The sequence below is a fragment of the Pleurodeles waltl genome, chromosome 3_1, assembly GCF_031143425.1.
Source record: "Pleurodeles waltl isolate 20211129_DDA chromosome 3_1, aPleWal1.hap1.20221129, whole genome shotgun sequence".
Classification (NCBI taxonomy): domain Eukaryota; kingdom Metazoa; phylum Chordata; class Amphibia; order Caudata; family Salamandridae; genus Pleurodeles; species Pleurodeles waltl.
Window position 1 is genome coordinate 321,339,728 of NC_090440.1, and position 21,229 is coordinate 321,360,956.

Sequence of the window (21,229 nt, forward strand, 5' to 3'; positions counted from 1 at the left end):
TTTCTCCATCCAGCTTTATTGTGTGCCATCAGTACAAGCCTTGTATGATGCAAAGGGCATGTTTACATTTTCTCATGTCTAGTAGAACAGGAGGCCAGGTACAGTGATTAACTTGAGAATGTTTTAACCACCACTCTTTTTTGCAACAAATATGTGTGTGTGTGTGTACGCTGTACAATCCATATGTAACCTTCAAATGTGGAATTTGTTGTAGAATTGCGGGAAGCCTTACAGAACAACGTTTTAGATTTTTTTTAAATAACAGACAGTAGGCCACATATGTGTTTAGTTCCATTTTTAATTGAGTTTATTAGGACCATAGTCCATTGAATTATGACATCCATGACGAAAAAGTGAATACCATTTTTACTAAATGCCCCTAAAATCAACAATTATACCTACCAATACACCGCTGGTGTAAGCTATTCTTAATAGAAAGTATTATTGACAACTGGCATTCATGATTTAATTCTACTCTGGCCCAGTTTCCTCTTTGCATTTCTCTAACGATTCCCAAAAGTCCTCCCTGAATTCCAGAATCTTCTAACATATATTTCAAAGTATTTCTTGAGTTACCAGGTCAAAAGTCAAACAACTTCAACATGAATTGTCCTTGCAATCAATATACTTCCAAGCAATAGTCCAAATTCAGAAGCACTAGGCCAGCTTTGAGTGCCCTTTTTTAACCCACCTTGTTCTACTAGGATTAAATCATTAATCTGAAATCCTGCAAAGATGTCTTGATTTACCCACATTCCACTTTTCCCCGTAGCCTACAGATGATATCTCTTTATCCCTGTACTTAATATTTCTTTACATGAATGTTATTTAGTGTGTTGGAAGCTGAACATTGTGTTAGGGAGCTTCGTATTATGCCAGGACTGTGGCTTATAGCACTAACGTTAACCTTTCTATTGCCTATTGAATGCTAAGTACATTATTAAATCATCTTCTACATTCACACAGAAAGTCCTTTTGGTCCTTATGTCAGAAGAAATTTTCCTTTCAAAAGTGATTACAGAACGTGAGGGAAGAGCTTTCTCTGAGTCCTGAAGTTATTTTTTTGTCACTATGGACTGTGAAGCGTAGCACGCTTGACATCACAAAAAGTAAACCATCTGGTGCCAATAAGCACAGGCTGATTTAACTTTGGACGGTGCTCAGGTCATACTTTTGCACTCAAGCACCAATAAGATGGGAGAGATAGTGCTGGAAAGAGGTCAGGGTTCCCAAGGCAGGGATTTTGGGCAGGCGGTTGTTCGAAAGGCTTTGCAGCCCATTCCGATCTATTACATGTAGGACTACAGCCTGCGGTTTGCCTTGCAAATGAACAGGCATCTAGCAATGAGGAGGTGCTGAGGCGAGTCATGTGGTGGTCTTGTCTACTAGTCAGATGGAAAGAGAGGGGTCCAATCATCTCCCTATCTTAAGTTTTTGTGCTGTGGTATGTTTCCTCTTTACACACTTCCTACTCACTTCCCAGTTTGGAAACAGCCTGCAGCAGGGTGAATGGACCCTTTCAACCATCGTCAGCTTGAATCACCCCATGCTTCCTAGGCGTCTGAGGCAAGAGGCTAGATAATTAGTTGGTGCCAGAGCAAAGCAGTCACAATTGCTCTCCAGTCACCATTGAAAGTTGTTGAAAGCAGTATATTGTGTCAGCAACGTTTCATTGTGCTTTGGTGCTTCAGTTTTGTAGTATCCTAGTAATCAGTAGAATTCATGTCCGTGTATCTCATGCTGAGTTCATTCGAAATATTGTGAAAAGCACCTGAAAGGTAAAAAAATGTGTTGCTTGATAATGAATCCACACTCCGCCACATCTTCAGACTTGTTGTATAGACCTTTTTTCACCCACAGTGAGGCTGTTTTAACATATTAGCATTTTCTTTGATGCTGGGATGTCCCTTCAACTTAAGGGCATGTCTATTTTTAAGCAGCTCCTAACAATTCCTTATTCACTTAACTGAGACAGGCAATGTGTTTTACTTTACACATTGAATAATTTTCTGTTTTCATTTGTATGAACTAAATTATTATTTTCCTCCAATATTTGCTTAATGTTTCTCCTTTTGTTGCAGCTATCTTATTTGAATGTGTGCAAACAATATACACTATTTACCCCAAATCAGATCTGTTTGAGAAGGCTGCCAACTGCATTGGAAAATTTGTTGTGTCTTCTAAAATAAATCTCAAATATTTAGGTAAGAATATTGGTTCTCTTTACTAATCTAGTTGTGAATGCTTGCTTTGTTTCAAATGCAAATGGGTGTTGTTGCTCTGCGGTCAGATTCTAACCCATGTCACCTATCACAGGTCTAAAGGCTCTCACCTACGTAATCCAGCAAGATCCTAATCTGGCCCTTCAGCATCAAATGACAATCATTGAATGTTTAGATCATCCGGATCCTATCCTTAAAAGAGAGGTATCATTATTGGTTAAATTGTGCTATAATTAAAAATTCAATTACATTTGCTTTTCTATGTGTTATGCTAGTGAGTGCTTTGATGTAAATATACTTTTAGTTGCACAGGTTTGTTAAGACCTGTAATTATCCTTGCATCCCCGTATTTCATTTATGGACAACAGTGAAGCGTTCAAGAAAACACAAATGGGTCACCTTTATCCTTTCTTCGTTTATTTTTTATTAGTGAGTAGGCATGATTGAAGATTTTCCCTCAGTTATACTACTGCACTGACTGTTTACTTGTCGTTCTAAAACTCTGATATCTTACTACCTTTTGGATTTAGAAGCTCCACAAGGAACCCAGCTCAATTCAGTCATTGCACAAAGTATGCAGTCAAGCAGAGAGTGTTCAGTGTTTATGGCTTACTTTCATACTCTCAGCTAGTGGTATTGAGTATTGTGCAAGTCTCTTTCAAACACAAAACTAAGCAGGCCATGTAGAACAACAAATAGGAGGTAGAGAAATGTCAAATTCTGTTGTAGAGGCTGTGGGGTAGGATTAGTAGAATCGTTACCATAAAACTTCTCCCCACCTCAACATGCACTTTGATCCCAAATAGTGGAGGAATGCTTGGAGCTAGTCTAGCCACTGGTCAATCAAGTAGTGAAGGAACGCAGAAATTAAAACTTAGTCACACTACATATTTAGAAATTTTAGAACACATAGTTCCAGTAGTGGCTCAAACCTGAAGGTAAAACAGGGGAGTAATGGTGGTAGTTCACTGGGCGTTAGGGAAGCAAATTCTTCTCCAGATACAAAAATGTGACAATTTTTTTTATCCTCATAATTTTGAGCATTCAGTTCAGGCAGCCATTATAAATGCAAGTGCAAAAAGAAGGTAGTGTATAAAAAATGCATGATCTGCCCCTCCCCCCCTTGTTTAGGCCTCCTCATTAAAGCCTCTCTTTGTCATACTTAGGGCCAAATTTACCCACATTGATTTATGGCTGCAAAACATTGTTGAGCAATTTTAAACTAGTTGAACATCAAGTAATGCAATTTATCTAGCAGGCTATTAAGGGCCTCACTGCGAGTCTGGCGGTCATTAGACTGTCAGACTCGCTGTGGAGGTCAGCATCGCTGCTACAGTGGCTGTCCAACCGCCACATTATACCCTGGCAGTCAGATCGTCAGGGTACTGCCGTCTCTGCCGACTTGAATTAGAAAACCCTGTTTTTCAACACAATTTGAATATTTTACTGGGAGATACCCTATTTTTACTATTTTTTTGTGCTTTCAGCCTCCTTCCAGTTGTGACAGAAATGGGTGAGAAACCAATGCTGGATCCCGGACAGCTAAACATTTCTGAAAAGTAGACAAAATTCTGAATTCAGCAAGGGGTCATTTGTGTAGATCCTACAAGTGTTTCCTACAGAAAATAACAACTGAAATAAAAGAATATTGGAATTGAGGTGAAAAAAACCAGCAATTTTTCTCCATGTTTTACTCTGTAACTTTTTCCTGCGTTGTCAGTATTTTGAAAGCAGTATACTGTTACATCTGCTGGACTCTTCTGGTTGCGGGGATATATAGGGCTTGTAGGTTCATCAAGAACCCTAGGTACTCAGCGCCAATAATTGAGCTGCACCTTGCAATGGGTTTTCATTCTAAGCCGGGTATACAGCAATTCATTTTCTGAAATATAAAAAGTGAAAAATAAGTATCAAGAAAACCTTTGTATTTCCAAAATGGCCACAAGATAAGGTTTTGAGAAGCAGTGGTTATTTGCACATCTCTAAATGCCGGGGTGTTTAAACTAGCCTGTGAATTACATTACAATAGAGAATTTGGTTTTGAGTGGTAGTCATCTATGTAATTTATTAGCTTGCACAACATTTTGTGTGAGACCAAGCTCATATTCTACAAGAAAGCTGCATCCTAAGTATTCAGTGGTAACATGCCACTGTCAGATCTATGTAAACCTATGGCATGATCACCTGAGCACACATTTATCAGGCATTAATTTGTGGATATTCAGATGAGACAAGTGGCACAGTAGTTTAACTGTGACATGTTTTGGAGAGTACCCCAACTTTCCACCCACTTCTACAAAGGAGGAATATAGGTTTACAATCAATATAATAGTTTCAGTCATTGATTGATTGATTAAATTGATAAATTGATTGATTTATGTTGCCTGTTATTGGCCATCCCTCGAATACCGATACTCACTTTGCTTGTGAGGTATGCTCATTTCGCTCTTGCACAGATGTCAGATTTTTATGTGTACCAATGCATTTGCAACCACAACAAGCTTTTTGAATCAGGCCCAGCACAGTGGCCAGTGTGAAATAATTTTTATATGTATTTGTGAATTGTTTAATCATTCTTTATTTTGGACTAACGATTAACAGCATTATTCCTTTTACAGACATTGGAACTTTTATACAGAATTACTAACGGTCAAAATGTAACGGTAATAGTAGAGAGAATGTTGGACTATTTAAAGCAAAGCAAAGAAGAATATACTGTTATCAACTTGGTTGGTAAAATTGCTGAACTAGCAGAGAAATATCCTTTATGAAGCTGTTTTTTCTTTATTTGTGCACATACATTTTTTAAATTATTGTATTTTAGACGTTGCAGTGAGTTGACTCAGAAACGTTTGAGTTCTTACTTATTTCTTATCAATTTTTTTTTTTTAATGTAATGGCAATGCTTATTGTATTGGTATAACCAGTAATGTGATGTTAGGAGAAATTGCCAAGATTAGTTCAGAACACAGATATCATGTTAAAGAAATGTCTACTCAAAAGATTCTTTCCAAACTGCATGTATATTTCAGAAATACTTAACTTCTCTAAAAAATATTCAAATGTCTCTAAAACAAAAACAAAATGTATTTTAAAAAACAAAAATATAGCTTTAAAACGTGTGTACAACACATAAAGCATAAGGGTAACTCAAACAACACATATAAGGTAACACAATCAGACACAATTATCAGCACATTATTATTTTCCTGTGAAGAGGAGGACTGATATTGCAAATAATTAAAACTTAACTTAGGACAGTTCCATCTTTGCATTTGATACATTTAAAAGCAGTAAAGACTAAAGTTTGTATGTTTGGCCTTGTTAAAGAAGTGCCACTCTGTCACTTGTATTTCATGGTTGCTCTTATTCTGTTTCAGGGTGCAACGATCTGTGTTATAAGTGATGTTCTGAATAATGACATTATTCATTATACTGTAACCCTTTGGCTAATGTGCCACAGCCAAAATGTATGTTACGGTATTGCACTTCCCTAGTCACAGCAGATGGTCATATTCTTAAACACTGAGCCGGAAAGTATAAATGTAAGTTAGAGGGGATGGTGGGAAAACAAATGTGGTATTAAAGATGACCAAACAGAACGCACATTGAGAACAACAGAACAATTGAAGCAGAACAACAGAGAGGCCAGTACTTCGTGGCATCTAACTCTCTTCTATTTTCAGTCATTAAAATGTCTCACAGTGTTTACACTGGCTCAAAACTGCATCTTAAAACTGTTATCACTTGGTGAATGATTGGTAGCAAAAAGTGTAATCCATTTGGTATTGCGAATAGGCAGTCAGTCTAAATATGTTGTCCCATTCCAATGTAAGAGTTATAGTAAGAGTGATACTTTACACTATACTGTTCTGCTGAATGTCATCTATACATACATAACTCAAATTATGAAGGTGTTACACGACCGCATAGGCTTGTAAAGGTTCGTCTGAAATTAATTTTGAGGAAATATGGTTAGGTGTTCACCCTTCTTGATCGTATTTTAAGTCTTTTAAGACTGTGATTTCTTAGTGTTTCCTCTTTTGAAGCAGCTGTAGAATTTTCCTTAATGAAACTGGTACATACTCTCCTAACAATGAGTGGTTTATACAGACGATGAATGCAGTCTTCTCTGTAGGTGGAGACGTGATGCACCCCGACATTCCAAACAATTTCTTGAGGCTTCTGGCTGAAGGTAAGATTAATACACTATAATTGCTATGACAGAATGCAGTTTTTATTTGTGAATTGTTTTATAATATTATATAGTTTGTTTTAGTAACCTAGAATGCAGAAGAGATGTATTTAATTATTTTCTAGGCATTTATAAAGCTCACTCACTCACCTGCAGATACCTTGTCACTGAAAGGTACTCTGGAGCTAAAAGTAACACCCTCCTTTGCCAAGGAGGTTCGGATAGAGACCAAGGAGGGCAGTATGTGAGCTCTCTTACATGTTACTTTTGCTCTCCAGTGGCAGTGGAAGGGCGAAGTAAAGCATACATGATCTGAGTAAACTTGATTATACTTACCCAATACAAAATAAAACATTTTGTGTTGATCCACTGCAACCCCTCCATTTTTTCCCCTAACCTCCCTCTACTTGTTCCCTCCCCTAAACTCTAACATTACCTTTGCATCTCTTTACTTCTACCCTCCTGGAAACCCTAAAGTTACCCTTGCCTCCCTTTCCTCTACCCAGCCCATAATGTTTAAAACCCCATTACCACTTTCGGCCTCTTCCCTGCCATAAACACCAAACATTACCATTACCTCCTTGTACCTCTACCCTACCCCAAACTCTGAACTTACTCTTACCTCCCTTTACCCACCTCTAAAACCTAAAATTACTGTAGCTCCCATTATTCACTCATACATCCAAAAATACCCTTCCCCTCACCTTTAACCCTTTTTTAAATAACATGTAAAATTATGTTATTTAAAAAAACATACCTGTGTGGTAAAGGACTGAGTGGTTAAGGTACTTCCTGGTATTGTAAAGTACTGTGTTGTAAAGGTACAAATACTTTCCTGTGTGGCACTTTCCTGTGTGGTAAACACATATGTGATGAAAGATCAATGGTAAAGTCTGTTTCCTAAGTCAGGCCATTGTTGGTAGAGTGAGAATGCATGATTTTTCTCATGTTTCCTCGGTGTTGGGCTTTGTGTTGTCAGCATTTTTGCTTGCTCCATTGTCCTATCCCGTACATCAGATATTCTTCTTTGCAATGTCATCAGTCTTATCTCTTATTATGCCTGTGTTCTGGTGGGAAAGAGTCACTTTGATGATGATTGCCACTTTTTTTTGTAGGATGTGCTTGTTTCTGTCCAGGGCCAATTGTTTCAAGTCTCCTCTGGAGGACCGTGCCATTTTAGAGCCCCCTAATGCTGCTGGCAAATGTGGCAAATGCCACTGTCTGCACCATACTTGCCATTACCCTCAACCCCAACATCCATCCCACCCAATTGTCAAACTGTGGAGTGGAATTGACATGACAGCACCACTTCTTTTTAGGACAGACTACTAACTATTAAACTCAAATACACAATGAAACTAAACCTTTTTGCCCTTCCACAACTATTAATTGGTGTAAGACGTTTTCATAGTAATAACCATTGTATTGTCTCTTTCGATGGTGTTTTACACGGAGTTCACAATATAAAAACCCTACCTATTGTATTTGTCATAGTTTCCAATGTAAAATGTCTTTAGAGTGTATTTGTCATAGAGGTCACAATGTAAACTCCCTTCCTACTGTATTTGTAATTGGGTTACATCATGAAAACCCCCTTCCTTTTTTATATGTATCAAACTTATTTGTCGCAATTGTGAGTAATGTAACTATCTAATTGGAGGAATAACTACAGTACTGCCTCATTTAGTGCAAGTGAGGAAGATGTTCATCAAAGGGACATAGCCAAAGCCTGTGACCGCCTACTATTGGACTTGAACTGGTCGCCAAGAACACCAATTTAGCAATGCCATGATAGTGAGGCAGAGCAACCCAAGATATACTCAGGATGGTGTATTGTGGTAGAATCCTATTCTACTACAAAGCACAGAATAACAGCTAACATAAAAATGTCCAGTAATTTTAAAAAGAAGCAACATTTTAATTCACATACACTTGAATAATAAACATAAATTTACAAATGTTCATAGTAAATGGCAGACTTCTTCAGCCACTGCTGAACTTGAGATCTGTGTAAGAACAACTCTGTTTAATGTGCTAATCCTGTTCCTCTCGTATTTATTAGAGAGATCACAATTAAAACTCCTACCTCTTCTATTTCTCTTTGTTTTCAGAGGTATCACAATGTAAGGCCCTTTCTTACTGTATCTGGCAATATAATTGCTTCATAGATGGGCTAAAACAACTGCTGCCTAACAAAATGCCCATAATGGAAATCAATAAGGGGATGGGATCCAATATCCTGTGGTCTCCTTTGTACTGACCTGAAATAGAGTAACAGGCACACCCTTTTAGTATTTAACCTTCAGAGTAGTGAGACACAGTAATCCAGGGTGGTGGTGTGGGCTACAGCTTCAGAACTCCACAAAACACACTGAAACACTTAAGAATCAGTATCCATCCAGTGGTTTAAAAAGTGTAGTGACACACACAAAACCAAACATTATACATGACAAATGAAAGCCATATCTCCATAGCCCCTCCTAACCTGGAAACCTATATAGGATTGCTTTTCAGTGATGAACAATGTAAAGCTACATCCAGTACCTTTTGTCAGTGTACAATGTAAAACCCCTTCCTTTTGTATTCATCAGAGAATTCATAATGAAAAGTCTCCCACTACTTTGTCAAAACCTTGCAAATGACCTTCCTGTTGTATTTTACACGAGGTCTCCTTTAACAAAGTTTCTATCAGTTATGAGCAACAAAGGTGTGGCGCCACAATGCTGCAGCCACCCTTCTATTGACCCCTTCCCGAGGACCATGTAAACCTTTTTAGCACTTCACACTCAGTATAGCAAGGCAGAGTTCAGCTATGTGGTATTGTCTTGTCCTCTGCCAAGCACATGATATCACTTAAAGCCTCAATGTCCAACCAGTGCTTTTACTTCCAAAACAAAACAAATCATTTAATTCACACACAACTAATTACTAAACTTGGAATTACAAGTGTACGCAATGAAAACCAAATCTCTCTATCCTACCCTAAGCTAGAAATATGTGTAAGAAAGTCCATCTGTGTTAAACATTATAAAGACCTTTTCCCGTGGTGTATGACAGTGTTTGTAATGTAAAACTCCTTTCTATTACATTTGTACAAGTTCACAGTGGAATCCCTTCCTACGGTATTTGTCAGAAGATTACCCCATGCAAAACCCTTTCCCTAGTGTATTTGACACAGGTTCTGCATTAATCATTCCTTGTCAGTTTTCAGCATTGGCATGGCTTCTTAAGCATGTTCTCTCAAGGGCTGTCCAATCAGGATGCAGTGAGGATGAACAGTAACAGAACCAAAGCCCCTCCTTAAAGACTACCTTTAAAATATGTTTTATTATAGCAGCACTGTCAAGCCAGACCTAAACAGAGGTATGGATGTCAATAGAATAACATTCTGAGAATCTTAAGCATGTATTTTAGTGAATAAAAAGTAGAATTAATTCATAAGAACAAATATTTGAGAAGAGTACTCACCAATAAATGTGTAATTTGACACTGTTATAATAGCAGGAACTTATGGCCAGATGTAGCAAAGGGTTTTACCCATTCTGTGTCTATGGGAAAATGTGTTCGTACATATGGCCCTTAGTGGGGTAAAACAGATGGATCTTGTGATGCACATTATAACTGTGGTGGAAGGAAAATGTCAGAAATTATTGGATAGACTTTGGTGAGGCTTTGTCTAGTAGCTGGAAAGAAATGGTGCTGCATGTCAGTAAGAGAAGGAGCCACGCATCAGTTCTAAAACATGACAAAAAGTCATTAAACCTTCGTCTTGAGAAAGTTCTATATCTGTACACATATATACAAAACATTTACATACATTTTATTGTTATTGTGGCATTGTACTTGTTTCTCTGGTTGTATTTGAAATACTTTAGATTTGTATTGTGATTCTGCAAATGTTAATTTTGTTTAAACCTGTGTAAGTCCAAGGCTCTACTACTGTATTTTGTTTTCTTTCTCCGTAGGATTTGAGGATGAAGAAGAAAATCTGCAACTAAGACTAAATGCAGTCCGATCCTATATTGAATTGCTAGATCAGGAAAATATATATTATCCTCAGAGATTCCTTCATGTTATCTGTTGGGTAAGTACATCACAAAGTACAATGCTTTTATAGCTCGTTGAGCTTGCAAAGTAAATATTATCTGGATTGATATTGGCATACTAGGTAAAGTGATCTTTAAGTATGTGCAGTTGGGTTTAGTTTGTATCGTATGCAAACTCCTTTGTGTATTTTTCTTTTATCATCAGAATTCACTCTGACTTTAGCAAGGATATCAATTTACTCTGAATAAAAGTCCAACTCTCCAGAGTAATTAACTTCTTTTTCGATGTGTTTTCTGCTAAAAAGGTGTTGTATTTTGTGCTTCAGCCAAAATCTTTAAATCACAAAGTTGCATTAGAAAACTAGACTTGAAAATTCATAACGTTTAAATGGAATGTTAACATGCATATTAAAATGTATATTTTCAGAATGTCATACCTATATGTATATTTAAATGATTATTAACAAATAATTGCTTTCTTTATGACGTGAATGTCAAAACATTTAATAGAATCAACAATAGATTTTTTTCAGTTCAGTAAACTAAACAGATTGTCCATCTGAACAAAACATGCAAGTTTGTATGTGCAAATATGATTTTACCATAGTTTGAAACCAAATGATGCAGCCTCTGCATATTTTGTGAAAGATATTTCCATGTCAATATACAAGAAGTTTTCTTCTGTGACATTGTTTTTTACTCCAACTTACTTAGTTTAATTCATTTGTTGAATTTTTGATAATACATTGCACATTAGTTTCACATGTTACATATTTCACAGTGTTTATACATGTGGCGTGACATCCCAGAAGATATCCCTTCCTATACCTTTAACAGTCGCAGTTCACTTTGGTACAGTGTGGCTGCTTCTCCAATGTCACTAGGGAACGTGTTAGTGTCCTGTAGACCAGATATTTGAATTCCAGGAGTCCTTCCTCATCAATCAGGGAGCAGAGCTCTCACAATCGCCCCTCTGTATAACAGTCTCCCACAGTAGCAATTCTAGTAGCCGCCCACGCTCTCATTCTGAAGGTCCACCAGGGGGATTGTTGGGGCATACGTCAGGTGTAGCTCCTTTCCCCATTGTAGCTGGGTAGCAAGATAATGAAATTCAAAACTAAGGGCCCCAAGGCTGCCCATTTAAGGAGGACACTGCAAGGTGGTCAGCAACACTCTGTACCTGCCTCCTTTCCCAATCAAATCTCTTAGTAGTGTGTTCACTGTTTTGAACCATGTCTACGGGATCCAATCAGGAAGGTTTGCAAAGTGAAAAAGCATGCGTGGGAGCATCACCATTTTCGATAAGGGGATCCTCACTATTATTGGCAATTGTAGGAGACGCCAAATACATGTTGCCTCGGAAGGCCCCCTGGATATTGGCCATTTTTGCTTTAAAGCATCTGCCATGGTAGACCCATACGCTGATGTATTTGAAAGTGCCGAGTTCTCATATGAGTCATTCTGGAGTTATCTCTAGTGGGATATGCTGGTGGGTTAACGGAAAGACCCATGACTTGACTCAGTTCGTGTAGAGGCCTGGCTCGGGTCATTCAGGAGTCCCACGCACTACAGTATGCCTGTGGCCGCTTCCTGTAAGTACAGTAACATATCATTGCCACTGAGTGATATACTATGTTCACCATTTCTTCGGATTTCCTTGCCTCGTCCTTCCATGTGCACTATTCTGGCAAAATGCTCCAGTGCTAGTGCGAATAACATGAGGGACAACAGTCATCCCCGCCTCGTTCCCCTGTGGACTCTGAATAATGCGTATATGCATCTATTCATCTATACCCTGTCTTGTGCCTGTGCATAAAGGAGCAACACCCAGTATCTTATCCTGCACCCAGGGCCATTTCCTGCATTACTGTCTTCAGATAATCCCACTAGATCATATTAAATTGTTTTTGCACATATATCAAGAAGACCACAGATTCTGGGTGTTTTTTCTGGGACCACATCCCCTAGTACTCAAAACAAACTTCTAATGTTTAATGATGTGTTTCTTGAGGGAATGAATCCATTTTGATCCGAATGGACTAGGGCATGTAAGTGGGGGCAAGGTGTTTGGCCAGGGTCTGTAGGAGAAGACATTTAACATCTCACTCCCTGGCTTGGGGCAGACACATCAGTGCCTCTCTTGTTGTGGCTGGCAGAGTTCCCCAAATGTGGCACCAAAATAAGGGTATACAGCTGGTAGAATTCAGTACCAGGCGACGTGTTGCTTGCCAGGGCCTCCAGGACAGCTTTTATTTAATTCTTAGTTATGGGGCCGCCTAATGCCTCTCTAGCATTCTCTGGTAGGCAGTTCCGATCTGTCTAAGATAGAGATAATGTCAGGGTCTGTGGTTCGTGCATGCGGGGCTCAGATCACGTAGCAATGGACAAAGTTCTTGTGCACCTCATGTTGGGTGCAGTCTATAATTACCTATTCAGGTTCTAATGCTAGTAATATGAGGAGATTAATTCTCCTTTTGTGTGAGCCACGCCAGCAACCTACTCACTCTGCCACCCTCCATGTGGGTCTATACAGTGTATATCTGATAGAGACTTCTAGTTGCGGATTCCTTACCTTGGAATTTCCCCCAGGTGTCAGACTGGATCCAGAGACTTTTCTTCGAGCAGTACCCTTGCGCACTCTGATTTTGCTGTGTGTGTTACTCTGGGCACTTTACCACTGCTAACCAGTGCTAAAGTGCAAGTGCTTCTTTACAAAATGTGTATGTAATTGGCTTATCCATGATTGGCATATTTGATTTATTAATAAGTCCCTAGTACAGTGCAGTAGAGGTGCCCAGGGCCTGTAAATCAAATGCTACTAGTGGGCCTGCAGCACTGGGTGTGCCAACCACATAAGTAGCTCTGTAATCATGTCTCAGACCTGCCACTGCAGTGTCTGTGTGTGCCGTTTTAACTGTAAATTCGACTTGGCAAGTGTACCCACTTGCCAGGCCTAAACGTTCCCTTTTCTTACATTTTAGGCACCCCCAAGGTAGGCCCTAGGTAGCCCCAAGGGCAGGGTGCAGTGTATGGTTAAGGTAGGGCATATAGTAATGTGTTTTATATGTCCTGACAGTGAAATATTGCTAAATTCGTTTTTCACTGTTACAAGGCCTGTCCCTCTCATAGGTTAATATGGGGGCTACCTTTAAATCTGATTAAAGTGTAGATTCCCTTTGGGAGCGGATGGACATGTGGAGTTTGGGGTCTGTGAGCTCACAATTAAAAAATACATCTTTTAGTAAAGTTGATTTTAAGATTGTGTGTTTGAAAATGCCACTTTTAGAAAGTGAGCATTTTCTTGCTACCATCTCTGTGACTCTGCCTGTTTGTGGATTCCCTGACTGGGTCAGTTTGACAGTTGGGCTGGTTGCACCTCACACTAGACAGTGACACAGAGGGAGCTGAGGTGTAGTCTGCATTTCCTGATGAGCCATCGGTGCTAGGAGGGAGGGGAGTAGTGGTCAGTCACACCTGAAAGGGCTGTGCCTGCCCTCACACAATGCAGTCTCCAACCCCCTGGTGAGTGTCTGGGGCCTGGCCTGGGCAAGGCAGGATTTCCCATTCAAAAGAGACTTTCCTTTGAAGTAAGACTACTTCAAAGGAGAAATTGGGTATAAGAAGGGCACCCAAAACCTCAGACTTTAGAACACTTCTGGAAACCAAGAGGAACCTCTGCCTGGAGAAGAGCTGAGGAAGAAGAGCTGCCCTGCCTGTGACTGTGCTTTGTGGAGCTATCCTGCAGTTGCTGCTTCTGCCAGAGTAAGAGGGCAAAGACTGGACTTTGTGTGCCTTCAATCTTGTGAAGATCTCCAAGGGCTTGATTTAGAGCTTGCCTCCTGTTGTTAGACGTTTCAGGGAGAGCAAAGACTTCTCTCTGACAGCACCTGGAGTCTCTGGAGAGACTCCTACACTGCTCTGTAGTGCCCATCCAGTTCCTGGGACCCTGAAAGGAGAAGCTGACAGCTTAAGAGGAAGAAATCCACGCACAGAATGCCGTGCGGGGAAAAGATCAACGCAACTCCGATATGCGGCTGAAGAAACGATGCGCCACTGGCTTCGTGGCTGAAAATCGACGCTCGACTGCAACGTGACCGAGGAATCGACGCACAAAACTGGAGAAATGACGCGCAGCATTGCTGATGGAGGCTGGGACATCGCAACCCGCGTTGCGTGCTTTTCAGTTCATCGTGCGACTGGATTTACGACGCAAGCCCCACTGGGTGTGTAAAAGCATCGCAAGGCCTGCCCGGACCTGAGAGTGCTGACCGGATCGATGCAACGCTCCCCTGCAGAGAGAAGAAACTACGCACCCCGACCCAACTAAATGACGCAAGGTCTCGCTCGTGAGTGAAATCGATGCATCACAAGCCCTTTTTGACGCACACTCACCAGTGCGGGGTTATTTTTGACGCATACAACGTACATTTTCACGCTAACAGTGTTTAGTGTGTGCTTTAAACTACCTAAAGACTATTTTTGCTTTTTAATTGATAACTTGACTTGTGTATTGTAGATTTTTGTCATTTTGGTCTTCTTTTTGTTTAGATAAATATTCTCTATTTTTCTAAACCTGTGTTGTCATTTTATAGTGTTTTCATTACGTTACTGTGTGTGTTGGTACAAATACTTTACACCTAGCACTCTGAAGTTAAGCCTACTGCTCGTGCCAAGCTACCAAGGGGGTGAGCAGGGGTTAGCTGAGGGTGATTCTCTTTTACCCTGACTAGAGTGAGGGTCCTTGCTTCACCAGGGGGTAACCTGATTGTCAACCAACATTCCACTGTACAGCACTGCACAACACTCCTCTCCCCCTCCCACAACCCTCCAGTCCACTCTTCGCCACTCCACGACACTATGCAACTCCACGCTACGACACTCTACTCTATGCCACTCCACTCTACAACACTCTCTTCTACGCCATTACCTGTTAGCCATGCTGAACAACAGCCACGTTAGTGTATAAGATGGATAAAACACTTTGGCAAAGCCTATAGCTTTTGCATGGGCTAGAATTATAGGCTTTGCCAATGCTTGTTTGGCCTCTATGCCACATGGCTTCTGAAAAATATGTAAACACCACAAGCTGATGTGCAACCAGTATTCTACACTGAACCACTGTAAAAAAACACAATTCTCAGACTGTGGCTTGTTTCTTGTAAATATGCCCCAATGCTACCTAAAATATAGTTTCTAGATTTTAATTAAAAAAAATTCCTGGCTAAAGATATCAAAATCCATTTAATCTCTGATCATGCGGTCCCTCTGCAAATGTTAACTGAAGATATTTGAGTTGTTGAACGCGATCATTTAGACATTCCAAGAGGGGATCATTTTGCTTAGAAAGTATAACTATCTTATGTGACAGAGTGGGGAAAAGGCTTTTATCTGCAGCCAGGAACAAAACCTTAAATATAATTCTGACAGAGTGGAAAGGATGATTCTCTCGTAGGGGATTTCCATGTATAGTCATAAGCACTGAATAGTTCCGCGCGCCTGCGGGGACCCCGGAGCACTGTTGTGTAGTATATTCTTAAGTGCAATCATCAGCTCCTTGACAAAAAAGGTCTGTGAAAAACACTTAAGAATAACAATGTGCAGCCTATGTGAACAACTACACAGACCAAATTGTTAGAAGAAAAAACAGTTGTAGTGTAAATTCACGTTTAAACCTCTATTTATTCTATAAATACATAAATAAATACATTCTCATATTTTATTTACACCTCTCATGAGAATAAAACTATGTAGGGCAGTGTAGCCCATAGGCTGCCATTATACAGAATGAAAATAGAGCTGTGCCTTTAAGAAAGTAAAGTCTTCCTGTTTCCCATCATGCACAGCAAAAGGCAGTTGCCTCAGTTCTTTTTTCCGGCTCCTTTCTGACAGGACCCTGAAGCATTGAGCTCTACCTCACAAAATCCTTTTGTGACAGAAATTCATTTAAAATCTTTTGAATTTCATTTTCACTCGACGTTTTTAACATTGAGTGATAATTTTCTGCTTTTTTCTGTTAGATTCTGACAGAATTTTGAGGTTTTTCTACTTCAGAAATGCCTTCACTGTTTGACAAATGTCCTTCTTGTGGCAGAAAAAAGGCCAAAACAGATCCACATCGGGTCTGCATAATTTGTCTTCCATCCAGCCACAAACCGGAGTCGTGTGACATCTGCAAAACCTTCTCCAGAAGGACCCTTCGTGACAGGGAGAAGATCCGACTCCAGGCGAAAGAGGACAGGAGGAAAAGTGGTCATTCTACCACAGAGCGAGGAGAAGGTCAGTCTTCTACCAGGGCTCACACTGGTTCCTCTATAACTCCGACCAGACCGGCTCAAAAACGGCACAGGTCTCCGACGACGTCGAGGGCGTCGACGTCGAGGCAAGGAACGGCGCCAACATGCTCGACGTCGAGGAGTGGTTCGCCGGCGAGAAAGAGACATCGCTCGCCGTCGACGACGATTTCGCCGTCGGGACGGCGTGGACTTTCGCCGTCGAGATCTGGGTCACCGTCGACACGGCGAGGACGTTCCACGTCGAGGAGATCTGAATCCGGTTCGCCGTCGAAACGGCGAGATCGATCAACGTCGAGGGGTGATCGACGTCGTAGACGTTCACCGTCATCACGGCGACGTCGAGGGTCGTCGTCGAGAGATTCTCAACGGCGAGAAGAATCGACGGCGAAGGGCACTCGCCGTCACCGTACTTCGACGTCGAGGAGTGTGTCGACGTCGAGACAATCAAAAAGACCTAGGAGGGTTTATACAACCTCAGAATCCTCGGCTTCACTCATCCTCCTTCCAGCGTCTCCACAACTCTCTCCTCGACAATCACCATTGCCACAGACGCCGGTAACACCTACGGCGCCTCTTCTGGCTCCGCCTTCAGAGTCTGTTTTGAGGACTCCAACGCGGTCTGTAAGACGTTCGGGACATTCCTCTAGACGCTCTTCTTCCTCTCGGCACCGTCATGACTCACAGAGATCTCAGCATTCACATCACAGGCGTTCTTCTTCGTCTACACGGGACTACTCTCCAACCCTATCGGACTCACCGTCCCCGAGAGTGTCCCCCATAGATGATGTGAATACGTTCCAGGAGGTCTTAGTACGAGGGGCAACCGAGCTGAACATCCCGCTGGCGGTACCTGCCCCATCGACGTCAGTGATCTTCGAGACCTTGCATCACAGGACATCTTCCAGACCTTTGCTTCCACTGGTTCCAGGTCTCCTTGAACCAGCAATGGATATTTTCCTTGCACCGGCCGCAACAAAGTCTGCTCCTTCCAGACTTATTAAAAAATATCGTCCACCAGAACAAGATCCTCTATTCTTGAGGTCGGACCCAGTTCCTGATTCGGTGGTCATAGTAGCGGCAAAGAAACTGCATTCAACCTCACCATCTTCTTCTTCGCCTCCAGATAAAGAGAGCAGAAAGATAGATGCTGCAGGACGAAAAGTATGCTCTACTGCAGCCGTCACGATGAAGGCAGCCAGCGCTACTGCGTTATTAGGGCGGTACGACCGTGCCCTCTGGGACTCTTTAATGCAGTTTGCGGAACATCTTCCTAAGGATAAAAGGGAAGATTTCCTGGAGGTCGTGGGCGAGGGAGCCATGGTGTCTAACCAAATTATAAGTGCTGCAGCTGACTCTTCGGTGCTATCCGCACACAATTATGCACACGGGATAGCGCTCAGAAGGCATGCATGGTTGAGACTTACATCACTCAAACCTGAAGCGCAGCAGAGAATACAAAACCTGCCTTTCTCGGGCTCCACCTTGTTCGGTTCTCATGCCGATGACGAGATGGCTAGAATGAAAGCTGAACTAGATACCTTGAAAGCGGTAGGCATGGAAAGACCGAAAGAACAAAGAAAGGTTTTCCGGCCATATCAACGACGACTTTTCACCCACTGGTATCAGTCGCCACACTGGATGTCTTCGCGCCCCCAGCAGCAGCAACAACAGCAGTATCAAAGGGGTTTCTCTACTCAGCGAAGGTCGACAAGGGGTCGTTCAACACCTCAAACTCAGGCAACTCGACAGGCTCCCACGTCTAAGCCCTGAATCTTTGCTTCCCCCTCCTCCGTTATCCACTCCGGTAGGGGGAAGTATCTCAAATCATCTGGACGAGTGGCTACGCATCAACAGACGCCTGGGTATTGAATATTGTGAGACATGGTTACGCTCTCAGATTCACCAGTTCTCCACCATCTGTTCCACCCAAAACAGCCAACCGCCATCTCGAAGCTCTACAGTTAGAGGTCAATATCCTATTGCAAAAAAGAGCCATAGAACCCGTTCCCATCAGCCAACAAGGGAAGGGGATTTATTCGAGATATTTCCTTGTTCCGAAAAAAGACAAACAAGAGTTTCGTCCCATCTTAGATCTGAGGACAGCAAACAAATGGATTCGCAAAGAAAAATTCAGGATGTTAGCCTTACACCAAATTTATCCACATCTACGTCAGGGCGACTGGCTATGTGCGATAGATCTTTGCGACGCTTACTTTCATATCCCAGTAACCAAGAAACATCGAAAATTCCCAAGGTTCACCGTCGGAAAACGCCATTACCAATTTGCAGTTCTACCTTTCGGCCTAAAATCAGCGCCAAGAACTTTTTCCAAATGCATGGCGGTAGTAGCCGCCCACTTGAGGAAACAGCGAATATTCGTCTACCCCTATCTAGACGATTGGCTCATAAAGGCCTCCAGTTGTCTCGAGACACAGCAACATTTCGAATGGACTCTACAACTGCTGCAAAAACTTGGTCTTCAAGTCAATCTCCTGAAATCTACAGCAACACCTGTTCAGAGGTTGCATTACTTAGGGGCCATTGTAGATACCAGGCTAGGAAAGGTGTTTCCTTCGGAGGAACGACGGTTATCGATTCTCCAGAAGTGCAAACAACTGCAGGAAAGACCTCAAGCCACTGCAAGAATAATAGTTTCTCTACTGGGCTCGATGGCGTCTTGTATCCATCTGGTTCCCAATGCTCGCCTCCATATGAGACCATTGCAGGAAAATCTGGAGGATCAGTGGTGTCAACTGAGGGACGATTGGGAGAACAAAGTCCTTCTTTCTCCTCACACCCTACAATCCCTCAAGTGGTGGTGTTTACCCAGCAATCTCTTGGTGGGGATTCCGTTCCAACAACGGCCTCCATCTCAAACCATCGTAACAGATGCGTCACTGATCGGATGGGGGGCACCCATGGAACATCTTCGAGTCCAAGGCGAGTGGTCACAGAGAGAGAGTCTCTATCACATCAACCTGCTGGAACTTCGCGCAGTCCACCTTGCGCTCAAAGCCTTCCTTCCCTCTCTGAGAACGGAAACTCTCCTTCTCCAGACAGACAACGTGGCCACTATGTACTACGTGAACAAACAAGGAGGCACCAGGTCCAGAATTTTATCCAGAGAGGCTCAGACAATCTGGCATTGGCTTCTAGCCAGGAACCTGTCACTAGTGGCAACTCACCTGCCCGGCATCCAGAATGTTCAAGCGGATGCCCTCAGTCGGGTAATGGACGAGAACCACGAATGGGTACTACACGACGACGTCGTTCATTCCATTTTCGCACTCTGGGGTACCCCCTCTACAGACCTATTCGCAACCCCAGAAAACAAAAAATGCCAAAACTTCGCCTCCAGATATTACCATCCAGGGACACTGGGGAATGCCCTGTGGATAAGCTGGTCAGGAGCATTTCTTTACGCCTTTCCACCGCTTCCCCTGATTCCGGCGGTCCTCCAGAAGCTGTCCAATGTTCAGACCAAAATGATCCTAATTGCTCCGGAGTGGCCACGCCAGTGGTGGTTCCCAGACCTTCTTCACCGGTCACTCAAACCACACATCAGGCTACCATATCGTCCGGACCTTCTCACGAAGTTCAGAGGGCAGATATCTCATCCCAACCCCTCATCGTTGAGTTTGGCAGCATGGCTCCTGAGCTAGTGCAATATGGACACTTGAACCTACCTCAGGACTGTATGGAAATTCTGAAGGAAGCAAAGCGCCCTTCCACACGATCAGCCTATGCAAGCAAGTGGAAGAGATTCTGCATTTGGTGTTTACACAACAACATTGACCCAGTTTCCTGTGGGGAACAATCTATCCTGCCATACTTGTTAAGTTTGGCAAAATCGGGCTTACAACTGTCGTCAATAAAAGTTCACTTGGCGGCGATAACGGCATACAGAAAGAGTCCTTCACAAACTTCCTTTTTTCGGATTCCGATTATTATGGATTTCCTAGAAGGTTTAAAGAAGGTTTTTCCTCCCATTAGAAAGCCTTCTCCTCCATGGGAACTGAACGTTGTCTTATCACGTCTGATGCTGCCGCCATTCGAGCCGATACATAAGGCATCGCTGCAGCATCTCACATGGAAAGCTGCTTTTCTGGTGGCAATCACTTCAGCGCGTAGGGTCAGCGAAATCCAGGCCCTTTGCGCTCAGGAACCCTACACAGTTTTTCATTCTGCGAAAGTGGTAATGAGAACTCATCCAAAATTTTTACCTAAGGTAGTCTCCGACTTCCATGTGAACCAAACAATTTCATTACCGACTTTCTTTCAGAATCCAGCTACCCCTGCTGAGAGAACTCTGCACTCTCTGGATGTAAAGAGAGTCTTGAAATTTTACCTGGACAGGACAAAAAGCTTTCGAAAATCACAACAGCTTTTTATTAACTATGGCCCAATCAGAACAGGTTTGGGCACATCTAAACAATCGTTATCCAGGTGGATTGTTTCATGTATAATGTTATG

General features: G+C 42.0%; 1 protein-coding gene across 1 annotated transcript in view; it reads left to right on the forward strand.

Moving 5' to 3' along the window:
• The window catches only part of AP4E1 (adaptor related protein complex 4 subunit epsilon 1), a 246,052-nt gene that overhangs the window by 78,580 nt on the left and 146,243 nt on the right, over positions 1–21,229 (forward strand). Inside the window, exons 9-13 of the mRNA XM_069222475.1 lie at positions 2,082–2,204; positions 2,317–2,426; positions 4,841–4,980; positions 6,305–6,417; positions 10,383–10,501. Coding sequence (XP_069078576.1) covers positions 2,082–2,204; positions 2,317–2,426; positions 4,841–4,980; positions 6,305–6,417; positions 10,383–10,501 — 605 coding nt within the window. The remainder of the gene's footprint in view (positions 1–2,081; positions 2,205–2,316; positions 2,427–4,840; positions 4,981–6,304; positions 6,418–10,382; positions 10,502–21,229) is intronic.